The sequence below is a fragment of the Protopterus annectens genome, chromosome 4.part1 (assembly GCF_019279795.1).
Source record: "Protopterus annectens isolate FY-2018-M chromosome 4.part1, PAN1.0, whole genome shotgun sequence".
Classification (NCBI taxonomy): domain Eukaryota; kingdom Metazoa; phylum Chordata; order Ceratodontiformes; family Protopteridae; genus Protopterus; species Protopterus annectens.
This window is the reverse complement of record NC_056734.1, coordinates 515,487,736-515,508,056: the sequence shown is the minus strand read 5'-3', so window position 1 is coordinate 515,508,056 and position 20,321 is coordinate 515,487,736. Positions and strand designations below refer to the sequence as shown.

General features: G+C 37.8%; 1 protein-coding gene across 1 annotated transcript in view; it reads left to right on the top strand.

The window, feature by feature from the left end:
* The window catches only part of ANO7 (anoctamin 7), a 1,683,969-nt gene that overhangs the window by 1,528,698 nt on the left and 134,950 nt on the right, over positions 1 to 20,321 (top strand). The window contains exon 21 of the mRNA XM_044070329.1: positions 8,102 to 8,238. Coding sequence (XP_043926264.1) covers positions 8,102 to 8,238 — 137 coding nt within the window. The remainder of the gene's footprint in view (positions 1 to 8,101; positions 8,239 to 20,321) is intronic.

Below are 20,321 nucleotides of genomic sequence, written 5' to 3'. Positions count from 1 at the left end.
TATATGTTTAAAGGGAAATACATGAAAAAATACATAGAATGTATGGTGCCCCAAAAACCAATCTATGTATTATTTTTACATCGTATATAACACAATCAGCCATCAGACATCCAAGATAAAGAAAACACTACAGTTTGTTAAACAAAGTTCATGATCATAATACATGACAATATGATATGCAAACCCTCCATATCATGATTATCCAATGTACCTATGGTGCCTGAAAGTGTGATTATACACTCAGCAGTATTAAGCTAGTCATCCACTCTGCCTAAGTTACCTAAAAGACAAATTAAATATAGCACATAAGTAGTCCAAAAACTACATAACCATGTTATAATATAATACGGGAACAGCCCATCAGAAAAACACAAAAGGCTCTCCTGTAGCCAAATGGACCCACCCCAATCTGATATCTATACAACCTGGGGATGAAAAGACATTAAACAGGAATAAGGACCCGAACATGAAAAATAGTATAGGTTAGGCCCATGGAAATTGTACGTTCATACATAAAGAACCAACTATAAATGATCATTAAGCCCAGGGTAAAACAGACCCCCTAATTTAACTATCCAATATTTCTCTTTATGATCTAATAGGCCATGCCAGCCCTGTTTATTACTTCTGTCACCAGAGATACGATCTATGATCATAAAATTGAATCTAGCCTGTGGATGTTTAAGAGTGTGTTGATACAAAGCACTAGTCAATTTGTGATTTCTAATATCACTGCGATGTTCATTCATTCGAGATCTAAGTGCCCTAGAAGTTTGGCCTACATAGAATGCGCCGCAATGACAAGATGCTAGGTACACTACCCAATCACTACTACAGTTACCAAATATTTTAATGTTGAATATCTTGGTGGTGTTGCGACTGGAAAATTCCTTTGATTTGGGCATATAAGAACACGATCCACAATGGCCACAGGGAAAAGAGCCAAATAGCTCATCACCTTGTAAAGTAAGTTGTTTATGAATAGTCCCTCCGCTAGCCATATGTTTATAATGTGACAAATATGAACCCAAAGTTTTCCCCCGCTTGTACGAAAACCTACATTGTGGTCCCAAAACTGACCTCAACTGGTCATTGGCCAGTAGGATGTTCCAATGTTTGTTAATAATATTCCTAACCATATTGATGTTTCTTCCATAAGTCGCAACAAACCTTACGGGAGTACAAGATGTATTATTATTCCTAGTTTTGTATTCCAATAGTTGTTCCCTTTTCATACGATTTGCCCTACATCTGGCTAAGTTAATGTCTTGATGGTCATAACCCCTGCTGGCAAACCTCTGACTCAAATCAATACTGGCTGCTTGATATTCCTCGTCCCTTGAGCTGAGACGTTTGATACGTATGAACTGTGACACTGGAATACTTCTGATAGTGTGGCGCGGGTGCATGGTTAAAGCATGAAGCAAGGTATTATATTGTGGGTACTTGCAAAACACCTTACTAGATAAGGTATAGTCATAGTTTCTCGAGACTGTGACATCCAAAAAATTGATTGAATTTTGGTCATGTGTTACTGAAAATTCCAGTCCCCATATATTACTGTTAAGATATTCAATAAATTCATCCCATTTATGCTGATCTTTTCATGGCTTATTTTGAGGAGTACATGATATATGACAACTCACATAACATTTATCAGGTGGAGATGGATATCTGGCGACGTTATCTGGACAACTGCTGGTTAGTGTGGCGTGCGGATTTGGGCTACTTGCATGAATTTGTTGAATATCTTAACAGTAATATATGGGGACTGGAATTTTCAGTAACACATGACCAAAATTCAATCAATTTTTTGGATGTCACAGTCTCGAGAAACTATGACTATACCTTATCTAGTAAGGTGTTTCGCAAGTACCCACAATATAATACCTTGCTTCATGCTTCAAGCATGCACCCGTGCCACACTATCAGAAGTATTCCAGTGTCACAGTTCATACGTATCAAACGTCTCAGCTCAAGGGACGAGGAATATCAAGCAGCCAGTATTGATTTGAGTCAGAGGTTTGCCAGCAGGGGTTATGACCATCAAGACATTAACTTAGCCAGATGTAGGGCAAATCATATGAACAGGGAACAACTATTGGAATACAAAACTAGGAATAATAATACATTCTGTACTCCCGTAAGGTTTGTTACGACTTATGGAAGAAACATCAATATGGTTAGGAATATTATTAACAAATATTGGAACATCCTACTGGCCAATGACCAGTTGAGGTCAGTTTTGGGACCACAATGTAGGTTTTCGTACAAGCGGGGGAAAACTTTGGGTTCATATTTGTCACATTATAAACATATGGCTAGCGGAGGGACTATTCATAAACAACTTACTTTACAATGTGATGAGCTATTTGGCTCTTTTCCCTGTGGCCATTGTGGATTGTGTTCTTATATGCCCAAATCAAAGGAATTTTCCAGTCGCAACACCACCAAGATATTCAACATTAAAATATTTGGTAACTGTAGTAGTGATTGGGTAGTGTACCTAGCATCTTGTCATTGCGGCGCATTCTATGTAGGCCAAACTTCTAGGGCACTTAGATCTCGAATAAATGAACATCGCAGTGATATTAGAAATCACAAATTGACTAGTGCTTTGTATCAACACACTCTTAAACATCCACAGGCTAGATTCAATTTTATGATCATAGATTGTATCTCTGGTGACAGAAGTAATAAACAGGGCTGGCATGGCCTATCAGATCATAAAGAGAAATATTGGATAGTTACATTAGGGGGTCTGTTTTACCCTGGGCTTAATGATCATTTATAGTTGGTTCTTTATGTATGAACGTACAATTTCCATGGGCCTAACCTATACTATTTTTCATGTTCGGGTCCTTATTCCTGTTTAATGTCTTTTCATCCCCAGGTTGTATAGATATCAGATTGGGGTGGGTCCATTTGGCTACAGGAGAGCCTTTTGTGTTTTTCTGATGGGCTGTTCCCGTATTATATTATAACATGGTTATGTAGTTTTTGGACTACTTATGTGCTATATTTAATTTGTCTTTTAGGTAACTTAGGCAGAGTGGATGACTATCTTAATACTGCTGAGTGTATAATCACACTTTCAGGCACCATAGGTACATTGGATAATCATGATATGGAGGGTTTGCATATCATATTGTCATGTATTATGATCATGAACTTTGTTTAACAAACTGTAGTGTTTTCTTTATCTTGGATGTCTGATGGCTGATTGTGTTATATACGATGTAAAAATAATACATAGACTGTTTTTTGGGGCACCATACATTCTATGTATTTTTTCATGTATTTCCCTTTAAACATATATTCATTTCTGGAAAATATGTTTATTGTCATTTTTTGTATTAGTTGGTTTTGGGCAATTCAAGGGTTTTTAGAAGGTTACTTTGTTACTCTATGCTTCAGCAATGTATATTATTTAGGATTTAGCCATTTTAAACAAAAAAATTTTCTGGGCTATGGCTGCATCTTATTACATCATTAATATTTATGACTTCTGTTGGCTTATTGGCTGACAATTTCTATTTAATGTTTGATGGATGGGACTCTGTTGTTTTGTCCTACACTGAAGAAGGCAACATTTGCCGAAACCGATCTGTATTCAATAAAGGATTACTATTTACCTCCACGTTTGCTCTTGCTGGTCTACTTGGTTGTTTTGTGGCATTTGGTTTGGACCGTGCATCTCCCCCGTGCATAGAACTTGGTTGGTTTGATCATAGATAAGCTAAACAGCTTAAAAGTAAACCCTTATGTCACTAGATGGGTTGCAAACTGGCTAAAGGACAGAACCCATAAAGTTAAAATCGCTGGAGCAATGTCAGACTCAAAGCCAGTCACAAGTGGTGTCCCACAGGGATCTGTCCTGGGACCCCTCTTGTTCAGCATTTATTTCTCAGATGTTAAAGCAAACATGGGAGGGCTGTGGCTGACAAAGTTCGCAGATGACTGCAAACTAGGCGCCATAGTCGATACACCAGCAGACACACACATCCTACAAAAAGGGTCTAAAAAAATTACTCCATTTATATTCGGCCATCTCCATTTTATTTATTAAATCACCCCCATTTTTATTTTTAAATACAACTTGCAAGATCTTAAACTGAAATTTGGGCTCAGTACCTGCAGTTGCTACATGCTTAGCCAAAGCATTTGTAGGGACATTTCTACAAATGTCAAAATAATGTGCACTTACTCTCGCTTTTAGTTTTTTATTTGTTTTACTAATATAAAAATATTGGCAGCATGCATAATTAGCACATTTTCTGTGTTACATGTTCCAGCAGCTCTAAATTCAAATAGCTTTTGACTAATTGGGTGTATGAAACTTAAGTACATATTAATATCTGCACAGTGTGTGCAGTTGTAACACAGTTTAGTGCCGAATTTATTAATTTTTTTTTGTAGCACATTATCTCTCCTTATAGCATAAATGTTGCTTTAAATTTGTTTCTCTTTTAAAAACAAAATGTGGTGCCTCACCTACTAAATCAGTTACTTCTTGACTGGATGTGAGTATGGTCCAGTTCTTTTTAATTACTTGCTTAACAAAACCTGTGTGTCGATTATATTTTATCATATAATTCAGTTTATCCATAGTTCTATTTGGTTTGGCTCTCTCCACCACAACATTAACAGCCTTGCCACAAATACGGTCTGGCTGTGTCATTCCTTAACCCAGTAACTATCCCCTTCATTTGTTGTACTATAACTTCATTATACCCCCTTCCATAAAAGAGTCTGCCATCTCATTCATTTCCAGCTCAAGTTACATCTTTCGTACTATATAACTATATCCAAAAAGTTAATTTCATCCAAAGATGAGTTCACTTCAAATCTCAAAACGTTTGTGGTGATGTGCAAAATTTCTACAACTACATTAAGTTCTTTGGATGAAGTTACCTTTTTGAATATAGTTATTTCTAGAGATGATGTGCATTTTAACTCTAAAATTCATAGGAAAGATGTACAAGTTAGTAAGTATGTACACCCACAAATCCTACACCCTAGGCATATTTTTAAAAGGGTAGTAAAAGGACAGCTTATGCGAGCTAGCAGACTTAGTATGAAAGATGTAAATAAGATGTATGAAGGGTATTCCTAGAAACATCATTCTTAAAGTGGGAATAGCCATCCTCAACATGGAAAGAGGCACTTATCACAGTAATTCTCAAACCTGATAAGGACTACCTGTTAGTTACATCCTAAGGCCAGTATCTAATGTAATCCATGAATATAAATTATTTAAGGCAATCACAGCAAAAAGGACTGTGGAAGTCTTTACAGATCTGGTCATTTGACACCTGTCAGGATTTATTTCAGTACATTCACAGCAGATAATCTTTTGAAAACTACCATTATTTCAGATCACACAAATACTACAAAACTAAGCTATTGATTTTAAGCCTGGATGTTGAAAAGGCTTTTGATCATGTCAATTGGATACATCTGTTTAGTATTCTGCATTACCTGGGTTCCCCTACTGCAGATATCAATTACATCCTTTATAGTAGTACACAAGCTAGGGCCAAGGTAGCAGGGAAGCTCTCTCAAGCTTTTGAAGGTAGTAGAGACATGAGGTAGGGGTGCCCCCTTTCTCCTCTACTCTTTGCATTTTACTTGAAATATGTTGCATCCAGGCTAATATCTTTTTTTTTTGCAGGGTTACAGTATGTCAGAGAAGCATCATAACTTATATCTTTATGTATACTAGATGATCAACTTGCATATGTAGCTAAACCAGATAATGACTTCCCTCAGCTGATTGAGCTGCTGGAACAGTCTGGCACTTAGGGTATAATCAATACTGCAGAGTCAAGTACAATACAAATGAATTTTACCTCTAGTGCTAGTTAGTTCAGCCTCTCAATAAACATTTTTCACAGTTCTAAAACATTAACTTATTTGAAGTTGATCTTTTCAACCATGTTAGAAAGATCGATAGAGCTATCTTTTCAAGCTGTGGTTAACAGGAGTAAAATATTAACTTAATGCTGGGTAGGACTCTATCTAAATCATCTGCAGAGAGTCCAAGCTATCACTTTGTTTGTGCTTCCTTTGATATTATATACTTCGTAAAGACTACCTATCCCATTGGCAAATCAAGTTTTTAGTAGACTTAAGACAATGATAACTGATTTCATATGGATGGATGGTAGGCTTTGGATGGAGTGGAATATTATAACTTTACCTTTCATATATGGCAGGCAGGGATCCCAGATATTAAACTGTACACTTTGGCACCACATCTTAGGATCTGTCATGGGCTTCTCATTGAGGAATTTCTCCCCCCTTGGAAGGAGATTTTGATGTCTCAGTTGGAGGAAACTGGGGAATTGATACTATTTACAATGTAGCACTTAGCATTGGAAGACCTAAAACTTGACTATTATGGGGATAACAAAAACTATTCATTTGTTTGTTTTTTTTTCTTTTATGGGCACATCCTCCTGGGTTAAGGCAGTTTCTCCCATAGAGGTGCCACACAGAGTTTTGCTTTTATAAAGTGATGTGGAAAATTCTCCTGCTTTCTAAGAGTTTAGGATACTGGAAACAATTGTGCAGGGATTTGAATACTATTTTGTAGGAGCTATTTTGATACACATTCAAGGTGGGGGAGGAGGTAAGAAACATTTTCGACACTGTAGCTAACAAACTAAATCAAGCACAGTATTTAACTCTGTTATAAAATCTGCCTCTTTGGGTCAGCCGGATACTACATAAGCCCTACCCCTATGAAGCAAGGAATTATAAGCACGATTTGCAATATTTTATTAACTCAAAGGGTACCTACCCTAGAAAAATATGTTTTTTTATAAGAAAAAGAACATAACATATTTCTCAAGAGTTAAATTATTGGGACTTGATTAGCATACCCAGGTATGCAACTAAATATCTTTAGCTGACAATGTCAGTTTAAATATTGTTCTACACCGTTTCATCTTCATACAATGTTTCCTAATCTTTCTCTTACTTGTTGCAGATGTACAGATAAAGCCCAAGAGGAGTGAGTGCACATATTTTGGGGATATTCCAGGTTATATAAGTTTAGGAAGGAAATTCAATTAATGCTTGCATTGGTAGTTATGAGGAGTGCAGCTTACACCTGAATTTTTTTCAGGGTTTTGTCCCTGAATTGGTATGAGCAGTCATTTGTAAACTGCCTAATTAATATTTGACAGAAATGTATTATCCAATGGTCAAAGTCTTACATACCACCCTCAAAAAAGGATATACTTTCCTTAATGACAGAATTATCTAATTTGGAGCTGGCTTTTAAATACTCTGGAGGAAACTTGAAAGCACTTTAGAAATGGAAATGCTGATGTACTGTTTTATACAAGAAGCTCTTTTCTTAGACAGCTATGTCCTTGTAAGTAAATTACTGAGTGGAAATTGTATAAGATGTGATATTTGTTGATAAGTGTAGTCCCTTGAAGACAGACTAGTCATACTTCCTTATCCTTTTTATACATTTTCAATGTTAATGTAGACTAAAGGTAAATTAGAAGAAAGAACACTACTTGATTTCTTTTGAATATTTATTAAAGGTACCTAATGACTGATTTGTTTGTGGCTGCTGCAGTTTTGTGATGTATGACCTTAAATAAATGTTGTTTTGATGAAATAAAATACTTATTTGGTAATTATTGTAAATTATTTTAATGTATATATTTCCTGCGTTGGATTCTGCACATATTCCTTATTCTGTAAGAACCTGTGTCATTGACACACATATTCTGCTCATTTGGATAATTTGTGTTTTCTTGACCTTTGCCTGTAAAGGGTACAAAGTACAGTAAATAACATAGCAATGACTTCCCATGCATGACTTTGCTAGTACAGCAACAGTGTTGCAACCTTTGATTTCTTTCTAAATCTGTACACAGTATTTATACAGTAGCCATAATTTTACTAGTCACATTTTATATCAATTGTCCATCTACTGCAGCCATGTGTGCATTGGTAAGGAGTACTCCAAAGTCTGTAGAGATTTCTGCACAATAAATGTTGTAAAATACCACGGCTCTTCTGTGAGACAGCTGTAAGTAATGTGTTTTTCTCTGCTTTTCATTCGGTTTATTTTTAGGGGTTTCTGATTGCCTTCACCTCTGATTTCCTTCCTCGTTTATATTACCAGTATACCCGTGATAATAACTTAGTAGGATACGTTAACTTCACCTTGGCCTACTCACCCAAGACCTTCAATTCCAGTACGACATGCAGGTAACTATCTTCCAGAGTCTCTAACAGTACTTGACTTGAAAATAAAGTATATGCTTATTTATTTAGAAAAAGATAATCAATTAAGACCTAGTGCAATTACAGCAAGTCTGTTAAGATGTAAAAATATAATTTGATGTCATTTCCAAGGAACATTTTGGATAAGAATGCACAGAGCTGTTAAAAGCCCTTATCCACAAGGGATTAGAGAAGATGAATACTGATAGTATTTGCTTGGAGCTGAACCACTGCTGAGTCTAGAATGCAGTGGCTCATTAAAGATGACCCCAACATGGAGTGATGTAGGTACTTATGAAGCTGTCAGCTGCCAGCAGTTTTCTGCACAGATCTAGAGAGTATTTTGGAGGTATAGAAGAGTCCGTAATTACTGGGAATGGCAGGGGAGTCTCCTAGAGTGAAGTGCATATATTACAATACTGAGCATGTTGTGAACCCTAGGGAAAAATAGACTATATTTCAGCTGAGGCCCAGCAACAGTACAGCCCCTCATAACTTCCAGACTAGCAATTGTCCATATGAAGACTGAATAACAGAAGTCAGCTGACTATAAAACAAATCCCTGCACAGCCATTGGGTTTTGGAATGATGACCTAGAAGGCGCAGATGAGATGACAATAGGGAAATAAATATATATTTAATGCAGCATTAACCCTTTATATACTTATGCTTGGTCTTCTCAAAAGATATACATTCTGTTTTTTTCTGACAAACAGAAAAACTCACTGAAGAAAAAGCGATTTGGTTGTACACTGAAGAGACATTTGTAACCCTCTCTCTCAACAGTGAACTCATGATTCTTAAGACAATTATTACAGATATGTTTATTCAGTGAAGACACAAAAAATACTCCATGTTGTTAGAAATGTTATTATTGGAGGTTCCTTCACTTAGATTTCATTTTCTTTTACATGCAGTAATGTCAGAGTTAGGTTAATTAAATATATGACAGCAAGGGATTGAGTTCCATACATTGGGGGGGGGGGGGTCTAGGGTGTCAGTTTATAAGGCACCAATCAGCATGTCCAATTAAATGAAAAAGCTTATACACAGTCAAGTAGCATTTGCAAAGATGGAAATAAGTTGTGTTAATTGTCATTAAGTCACTGAATTGTTGAATTGTGATAGCTCATAGACAGTGGGGTGGGGTGGGGTGGGGGCATCAAAGAGGCATGCCGCCCAGGACAACAAAATGCTTTGCTGTATCTTTCTGCTCTTGATGCCTGGTGGTCAGTCATGTGGGTATCAGCAAACATTTTCAAAAGAACCAAAAAAAAAAACAGGAACCTTGGGTTACAGTGAAACTAATAAAACAACAAATAAAAAAAAAACCTTGACACCATGGCTATGTTTGCAAAAAGGCTTCTTTTACTAAATTAAAAAAAAAATCCAGTATAAACTGCAAATATTTTAAGCACTTTCATTCTTTACTTTGGATAACTTCATCAGAAATAAGAAGAAATCAATGTTACATCATACCAGATCCATCCAGTAAAATACATACATTAATTATATACACAAAATGGCAAAAAAAAATTCTTAAAATTAATTCAGACTTAATTTCAACTAATATCAACTTCTAATAAGAATTATTTTATAAATAATAAAAATAATTGAAACTAATACAAATGTTTATAAAATCTTACATATGTTATGTTGTCCTATCTCACCTTCATTCTTACTTGGATGGGTTTGGAGCCGATCCTCGGCTCCGACTCAGCCGAATACACTAGCTGGAAATCTCAAACCTGGCTCATGGTAAGGTAGGTATCCCATGATGCAGTGGTGCAACTCTCCAGATCTCGTTTGCCGCTTTAAAAGGTTGGATGTTCTCATCTTGGCCATGGCTAAGTTTTTTGCCTTCTAATAATTAAAACTAGCTAGATTTTAGAGATTAGTTAGTTTACTGAGTGCTGTGACCCTTTTAGACCTTAGCTTTAGTGTGTAGCACAATGTTATCCCCTTTTTTCCGCTGTTGTGTGCTATTTCTTTGCCGTTGTTTTTTCGCAGGCCTGTACTGTGTAACCCGTAGTTTATCTTACTGTAGTGGTGCTATTAAAATTTCCTTTACTGTTTGTGTGTATTTTTAGTACCTTAGTTAATTAGCTTGGTTAGTTCATTAGCTCATTTAAGTTAGAGAGCTAATAGTATTAGTGTATTTTATCTCTCCTTTTATTATAGCTTACTAGGTCCATTTAAATTAGAGGTCCTAGTGCTCATTTTAGTTAGAGCAAAACTATTTCTATTTCTATTCATTAGATGTGCTGTATGTGTTAGTGTGTTTATATATTTTTTCTAGAAGTGGTGTGATTTTTTTACTTAGTGTTTATAATTCTTATAGGACTTTTTTCTTCCTAACATGTCCAAAGAGATTAGGGAGAAAGAACACAAGCCTTTGGGCTTTAAAGAATGTCAAAAATGCACCCTGAAAATGTCTATTATAGATGGACACAGCATCTATGTCTATTGTTTAGGAGCTATCCATCTCGAGGAAAATTGCACTGCCACTCCTTTAGCTCACGTGTGTTGTAGGAGAGGAAAGACAAATTGATTGTCAAAGGACTCTTGAAACTAACCATTGAGGAAGCTTTACAGAGTGCTGCTTCTTCATCTGTTCTTCTTCCAAGAGGGACAAACCAACTAAAAGGCCATCTCCTGTCTCTGCTGGATCTTTGGAGTGTCAAGTACCACTTGCTGTAGACCCATCGGTTCCAGGACCCCCTTCAGAAATTACGGAACAGATATCTGCTCTGACACACACTGTGCCATTCGGGGTGTCTGGGAGCCAAAGTACTCCGGTCGGCCCCGAGGGGGATGCTTGGACCAGAGTTTCTTCAGTTCCAAGTCTACCCCTTGGTGCATCGGCTCGGGTGAGCTCGGCCCCTACTTCAGCTTCGGAGCTGGTCTCTCTGGGGCCGGGGGTGTCCTCTGTTTCCTCAGAGACGGAGATATCCTTGGAACCAGTGGGTTCTGCTTTTGAGCTGACGAGGCATGTGCTGTCCCTCTCTACAGCTCTACACAAGGATACTGGCATTCATCCCCCCAAAGCACTGGCTACTGTCTCGGCACCACCCCGTCCACAGGACAGCAGTGATTCAGAGCCTCAGGAACCCCCATTGAGTGATCCCCTCTCTTCCAAGGCCTCCTCAGAATAACCTTCTGAGGAGCCCCCTCAGAACAGGACATTCAAGAGGAAGCATACAGACTCCCCTGATGAGTCGGTCACCTCAGACACTGACCTTGAGGAGTCAGAAGGGTCCCCATGGTCATCCTCTGAAGATATCTCATTTGCAGATATCCTTGAGATCCTAAAACAGAGAGGCAGCTGGAGAACCTTCACCCCTTCTGAGGAGTCGGTGTACCTGAAGGCCTTTGGATCTCAATCTTCAGCCTCCTGGGTGTCTCTGCCTTTTGATGAGCTAATGGAGTTAGTCAGTCAAAAGGCATGGGAGTCACCTGACACTATGGAACAAGTCCCTTGGAGGTCAAAAAAGTTTTTGTCAACCCCCACTGGAAAAGATTTTTCTTACAAAAGGTGTGCCTGTAGATGCTATGGTGGTGGCATCAGCCACCAAGAAGGAACTTTCTGAGACATCCTCATCTGTTCATCCTCCAAACAAGGATTCTTGAATGATGGACAGATATGGGAAGTGTCTTTTCATCAGTGACTTTTACACTCAGGTCACTGAACAACCTCACACACTTTACAAGGCCACAAAGAGATCTCCTGAAGGAGCTAGGCGATACTCTACAAGGTTCATTGGCTGCAGGAGTGACTGAGAAAGTCTCCTCCCAGCTGGCCACCTTAAATTCCATCATCTCCTCCATGAGACTGATATCTTATGCAGTAGATGGAGCAAGTAGGGCAGTGGGTTCAGGAGTTTGCCTGAGGAGACACTCCTGGAGATGCACTTGTGTAATTTTGTGGAACCTTTTAAGTCTACCTTTACTAATGCCCCTTTTGATGGTTCCTCACTTTTTGGACCCAAAGTTAAAGACACTCACCAGATGCGAGCAGGAAGGGAAAACTCTCTCTGCCCCTGGAGTACATTTTTCAGTACCTTCAAGACCTTACCTAAAGGTCAGAAAAGTGGCAAAATGTGGCTCAAAAGATCCCAGGAAGCTTTCCAAGATGCAAGAGGTGAATCCTACCCCATGGGCAGAGGGAGAGGCAACAATGGTAGATATCATCCTAGAGGCAAAGGGAGGGTCTGCAAAACCAGGGTGACCGTGATTCCTTTTGCGGATGTCCCTACCAGTGCTCCTGAAAGGAGGCCTGTCTGCTCTACTTTGGAGGCAGTCAGGGGATATTTATCTTTGTAACCAGAAGCCTGGCAAAATATCACAAAAGACAAGTGGGTACAAAGCATAATATCCAGAGGATATTCCATTTCCTTTTGCCATCCTGTCCCACAAATCAGAACAATCCCAGATGTTCCACCCAATGTAAGGGAGCAAGCAACTATAGAAATCCAAACGTTGCTAGACAAAAGAGTCATCCAAAATGTCCGCACAGACCAAATAGGATTCGGAACTTACTCAAGATTCTTTTTGGTGCCAAAAAGAACAGGGGACTGGAGACCCATACTGGATCTCAGCAAATTGAACGAATCTGTCAAAAAGTCAAAGTTCCGAATGGTGACACTGCAGTTAACACTTCCCTTCTTAAGAAAAGAGAATTGGATGTGCTCAAAAGACCTCCAAGATGCGTACTACCACATAAAAATGGACAGAGCATCAATGAGTCATTTACACATCTGGCTGGGAGCCAGTCATCATCAGTTCTGAGCTCTGCCATTTGGTCTCACTACAGCCCCTGGAGTGTTCACCAAATGCATGGCAGTAGCAACGGCTCACTTGAGACGTCCTGGATTCCAAGTGTTCCCGAATCTGGATGACTGGCTCCTCACCACCACCACTAAGCATCTACTCCAACACACCAGGGATGTGACATTGGAAATTTGTACTCGGGCATAACAGTCAATTTACAAAAATCTGCCTTACTGCCCTGTCAACATATTACGTTCATAGGCACAAACCTAAACACTGTTTCTATGATGACACATCTTCCAACCGACAGAATTTCTGTCCTCAGACAGCAAATACTTCATCTTCTTCCAAAGGACAAGGAAAAGGTAGTTCTGAAACTTCTAGGAACAATGGCTTCAACTATAACTATAGTTCCTCTCGCCAGGATGCATATGAGAATCCTTCAATGGCTCCTATTTTCCCAGTGGTCAGTTCAAGAACTTCCTAAGTCCCATCTGATCAGAATAACAGAGTCATGCAAGAAGGATCTACGGTGGTGGACTTAGTCCAGTCATGAGACCATCAGGAGACCCTTTATTCCACAACAACCTGTTGCTTCAGTGACCACAGATGCTTCCCAGATAGGGTGGGGGGACATTATTTGGGAAGGACAGTCCAAGGTATATGGCAAGACCATGAGGCCCATTTACACATCAGTGTTCTAGAGATGAGAGCAGTGCTTCTGGCACTGCAAGCACTCCACGACTCTCTTCCACTAGGAATGATTGCAATGCAGTCAGACAATATGTTGGTGGTATGGTGCATAAACAAACAAGAAGGAACTAGTTATACCTACTTTGTCGAGAGGCTGTGAGAGTTTGGCAATGGGCAATATCTTCCCAATGCTTTCTAGTAGCAACACACATCCCAGGGAAATCCAGCGTGACAGCAGACAAGCTCAGCAGGGCAATACTAATGCCTTACAAGTGGTCTCTGAACCAGAACATAATGGAAAAGATTTTCCGGAAATGGGGCCAGCCTTGCTGCAATCTTTTTGCCACTCCCATGAATGCCAAGTGCAGCAACTATTTTGCCCTAATTCCTCCTCCTGGGGAGACACTGAGAGAGACAGTTTTTCATGATTGGCCCGCGGGACTTCTTTATGCTTTTCCCCCTCATACCCAAAGTCATCCAGAAAACAAAATCCTTGGGAAGCAGGCTGATTCTCGTTGCCCCATATTGTCCTTATCAGATTTGGTTCCCCTTCCTCTGGCCTCATCTGCAGGAGAAGCCGTGGGTTCTGGACCCAGTTCCAGACCTTCTGACACATATGTCAGGAACACTTCATCTTCTCTCCACACCCTCAACTTGACAGCATGGCTGCTCCAATTCCCAACTTAGTCAGGCTTCAAAACTTCACTCTAGCAGTCAAACACATTAATATCCTCTCAAAGATTCTACTAGAAAACTATATACTAGCAAGTGGAAGAGGTTCTCTCACTGGGCTCAAACTAGAAACATTGACTCATTTTCTGCTCCAATTCAGTCCATTTTAGAATTTCTTGCAGAACTCTTCGAGCAGGGCGCGGCTGAAACAACTATTAGAGTTCAGCTGGCTGCAATTTCAAATTTCCACATTGGTGAGCATACTCCTAACCTAATGTCACACAGGTTGTGTAAAGCATTTTTAAAAGGTACTTCCTTAGTGAGACCTCCTTTTAAAGAATCACTCTCTCCTTGGGATTTAAATTTTGTCCTGTCTCAACTAACATTACCACTGTTCGAGCCCTCTTCATTTTGTGACCTCAGATTTCTTTCCTGGAAGACCATCCTTCTAGTAGCTGTAACATCTGCCAGAAGAGTTTCAAAGTTGCAAGCACTATCAATCAGACCACCATATCTGATTTTCCATAAAGATAGGGTATCGCTACTAACTAATCCATCCATTATACCTAAGGTTTATTCTCAATCCAATATGAATCAATCCATTAAGCTCCCGGTGTTTTTTCCCCAATCATAGCAACAAGGCAGAGTATAAACTTCACCAACTGGATGTACATAGACAGCTCAGATTCTGTTTGCATAGAACCAAAGATTTCAGGAAATCTGACCAATTATTCATCTCTTTCTCTGAGGCAAAAGAGGGTACGCTAGTGTCTAAAGTCACCCTTTCAAATTGGCTTTCAAGTTGAATCACCTTTATATACACTTCCAATAATAGAAAGTTACCATTCAGAATTAGAAGTTACTCAACTAGAGCATTAGCAACATCCACTGCTTTGCAGACCAGAATGTCTATGGACAGTATTTGTGCTGGTGCTACATGGGCCAATCCTCATATGTTTATCACTCATTACAAAGTTGATTTGGCCTCCAGGGACAGGGCATCCTTTGGTTCCACTGTGCTCAAAGGCGTACTCCTGTGAGCTTCCCGGGAAAAAGATGCTAGGGACACTGTCCCTTCCAAGTAAGAATGAAGGCGAGATAGGACAACGTAAAAAGAAGTTATGTACTCACCATAATGTTCCATGTTTGTTGTCCATCTCACCATTCATTCTTACAACCCCCCCCTTCCCCCAATCCAAGGATTCCTAGAGGACCTGGTGGTGACCTTTCCTCTTATACATGAGCTCCTTTGACTCTGTTTTTTCTCCTTGACCTGGGGTCATACCATTATATTATTCATTATTACTGTTAGCGGCAAACAAGATCTGGAGAGTTGCACCACTGCATTATGCGATACCTACCTAGCCACGAGGCAAGTTTGAGACTTCTAGCTAGTGTATTCGGCCGAGTCGGAACCGAGGATCGGCTCTGAACCCATCCAAATAAGAATAAATGGCGAGATGGACAAACATGGAATGTTCTTGTGAGTACATAACTTCTTTTTAGCAGGCTTTTAACAGAAATTGTTTCATTGAGTCTTGATTCAAAATTGGCTCTCAAAAAACACCTATTTCAATTCTAAATCTTATAAATAATTATTAAATTGATCCACAAAAAGTGATTGATCTACCTTTCATCTACTAAAAAACACAAATTTACAATAATCTCTACACCACATACTATATTTAGCTAATGCATTATTAACATCTTGGTTTTTGATGGCCAAACCATGCTCCCTGATTCTGTATGCAAGCCATCTAACAGTTTTCCCTATATACAAACAGTCGTAATTACTACAGGATAATAGATAAACAATACTTTCACATTTGCAATCATACCTATCCTTGAAAACTAGAGTATAATCTAACCATTTTAAATAATAGCTGCTTGTTGTATTTATATACCTGAAAATTCACAGTTATTACAGGGAAACATCTCTAGGTAGCTGCTGACCTTAACGTTTCTCCCTAAATTGGTTTGTTCCAATAAATATTTAGAATTTTTAGTTTTTTTATATATAAATTGAGGTTTGTGTCCTACTACTACAAACAATTCATGATTCCCTAAAATTACTTTCCAATTCTCTTGAATAATCTTTCTGACATTGAAAGTTTGTACTCATAAGGAACAGAAAAGGCATAATTCTTGTTGGAATCACTATCATGTTTAGTTTTAGGAACAAAACCAGAAATAAGAACGGGGGAAATCTAATATTTCTTTCATGAATTACTTCATCAGAAATAGATTTTAACCCTGCAATTTAAGCATATTGGTGAGCAACTCAACTTCTCTTTTAAAAACTGTGAATCATCACTGATTAACCGACTAAGCTGAATGACTTGCCCTCTAAAGATGCTGAACTTCATAAAGGAAGGATGGTAACAGTTAAAATGTAAATAATTGTTGGCAAAGTATCTTTCCTATATAGCCCACTGTCAATTTTTTTTCGTACATGTAGTGTTATCAGAGTGTCTAAAAAAATTAGCGGTTTTACCTAATGCACTAAGGTCAAACTTTAACCAACTAATGCTACTGTTAGTTTCTACCAAAAAATGCTCAAACAACTCAGTACTTTCTGTCCAAACAAAAGTTAGATCATCAATGTATCTTCTGTATAAAGTTACATGCTGAAAAAGGGGAAATTGAACCAAAAACTCCATTTCCCACCAACAGATTACAAGGTTAGCAAACACTGGGGCAACTTTTGCCCCCATTGCAACCCCAACAATGTGATGAAAAATACTTTTTCAAAATAAAAGAAATTTTTAGTTAAAACTAATTCAAGAAGCAGGCAGATTGTATTAATATCTACACCACCAAGTTTAGAATACTTATTAAGATATAGTCTAACAATGTCATCTCCGTTTTCTTGATCACCGTATACAAAGAATTTACATCTATTGTACATATAATTTGCTCTTTACCATTAAACTCATAATTCTTCAGTTGATCTAAAAATAACCAGGATTTTTTTTTTAAATAAAAAGCACTTTTCTGTACTGTGGGGTTCATAATGGTATCCACATAAGAAGCAATTGTGACAGTTTTATTCCTTGGAGCAGATAAGTTGGTCTAAAAGGAAAAGGAGGTTTATCTCTGACCTTGTGGATTTTGCGTACAAGAAGAAATTCAAACAAATCCAAATTAATGTAACCTTGATGTAACAGATCTAATAAAAAAAATCAACCAATCTAAAATTATGTCTGACTATATCTTTAGAAACTTTTTTGTAGCTATTAGTGTCTGAAAGCAAATCAGCCATAGCATTACTATAACCAGTAACCTTCATTATGACTAAACTGTTTCCCTTGTCTGCCTTAATGTACCTTAAATCATGATCGCTACAGAGTTGATTAAGGGCTAGCTGTTCACTCTAAAATTAAAATACTGACTAATTTTGACGTTTTTCACTTTTAGTTTTGCTAGGGCTAGCCCTGTCATACAGATCTGCCTCGCACATTTTTGAAAAAAAAAACATTCAGTGTATCAGCTAGTGTGGGGGGGGGGTCACAGTACTAGGTCTTTTAAAACACGTGTTGTCTTCTTTAGAAGACACCATCATATCTGAACTTTTAAGTGAAACTTTCTAACAAAAAGCTTAAAGTCGATAAGATCTGTAATTGACACCTTTTTAGTTGGAATAAAGGTAAATCCTTTAGAAAGTACTTTAAGTTCTTTATCCTTAAAAACCTTTGTGCTAAAACTGAAAATACATCAATCTGAAATTACAGACCCATTCCAGGGAAAAAGCTTGAGAGAGATTCACTTGCCTATACCAACAGGCAAACATGCATAATTAAACAATCCCAAAAGCCAGAGTGGTTTGTTCCAAATGAGCCACATTTGGCTAACGTTAACAGATATAATCTTTTGGATAAATAAGACAATTTTACATCCAGTAACTGTTAACGTTATACTACACTATTCAGATAGTCTGTACCTTTACTCAATGAAGACACAAACAGTTCTGCTGTTACGACATTCATTTACTGCACACGAGGTTTACATCTAGCTTAACAATGAAAGATATATACATCAAAAATGTACTTCAGCTTACAGTTTTAGGTCTGCAAGAATAGAATAATCAAAGTCGCTGATACAAAAGAAAAAGTCCCAATCTTTATAGTGTCTTTTCTGCCTGCATCAGCAGTTTAGAGAATTTGCCAGAATAAGTCTTTCTTTTCAAGCTGGTCTGCTGGCAGTTTGTTTTCCATATTTTAAACATTCTGCTCCTGAAGAATAACTCCTTTCATCCCTGGCCTATCTTTGCATATCACGTTGACAAGACACAGCTGCATACAAGAGTTCATCTTGACCTGCTTGTAGATAATTTTACACAGCTGCATAGTTTATAAGAGATAAAATATTTTACTTCTGATTCTCATTAACAATGAATGCCAAGCTATATAGTTTTGCCATGTTAGGTAACTGAGTTCTAGCTGAGTGCACTCTACACACTGAAATGCAGAACATTTATTTCACATTTTCAGAAAAATCCACAGAAATCAATTTTACCCTGTTCTTTACTCTGACAATTCCCACTTTTTATTTAAAAAGTGGAAAATGATTGTTCATTTTCAAATTTTTCTTTAATGGTACACATTGAAACTTTTTCCAGTTAATTCAAGTTAACCATCATGATTTGCTGTACTCTCAGTTTTTCGCAAACAACAACTTAGGTAGCAATTCCAGATAGTACGACTGTAATGCTTAACACTACTAATACAGGCTGTATCAACCAATTTAACAGAATTTTTCATGATTTTGACCAACCAGTAAAGATATCCCACCAGTTGTAAGCAGTGTCTTTTTTGGTCTTTTCAGCCAAACTAAGTAGTTTATCTTTTGCAATGATGCTTAATGCCTCATAATACAGAATACTTCTATTTCTTTTTTCTTTTTAATATTGTTAATTATGTTTTTAAATTATCCAAGGATACACTTATATTGGGAAGCTGTATTAAGTCATAATTTCAGTTCTTGGAAATATTCACTTCTATGTGTTCAGTAAACACATAGCTCTTATTATTCCATTTAAGGAAATCAACATGTGATAAACATCCTACAAAAGGTAATTTTAAATTATGACCTACATCTTGATCTGTAATCAGACAAATATACTGAGGAGCCACTTCTATAAACATTTGAAAAGAAGGCGGCATAATAGTCCATTTACACAAATTAACAGAATGTTGCGGTAAACATTGTTCATAGACAGGCGAATGCTGTCCACAAATTAGTCCACTTTGAGTCTGTGTACAATACTCGATTTTATGTGTTTTTCCTCTCTTATCTATATAATTAGCTTCAAATTGTGGCAACCAATACTCATACCCTTCTGGTATGAGAAATATCATAGGTAACACAGTAAATTGACACACAATAGTTGTATCAGTAACATTATAATGCATAAACTTTCCTGTACAATACTGTGGAGTACAGTATGTTACTTCAGTAAATAACCTAATCCAATCGGTATCAGGTATCCATTTGTTAAACAATTGTCGCCAAACATTTTCATTTTGTAACATAAGTTCAGTTTGTACTCTATTTTTCTGAATTTCCACATACAAAGATTGCATAGTGCATTTTGTCCAGTTTATAAAAATTGTCATGTTACCATCAAATTTCAACTAATGTAGCTGCATAGCATCATAATTGTCTAAAAATTGCTGCTGATAATTTATATTGTGCAGGTGTGTCTTCCATATTTCTGGATTCCACGATGCTTGTAAATGCACAATCTGAGAGAGATCTTCCCCCACTACTTTTAATCGAGTAGTCAAAATGTCAATGCCAGCTGCATTAATAGCAGAGTATCATACCATGCCCTTTTATATCAGCACCTGCCTGTGTCTGGGAATGTGATGTTAAAATGTACTACAACCTTTTGATACTGTCTACCTACCTTTTTACAGGTAGAAGGGATTTTA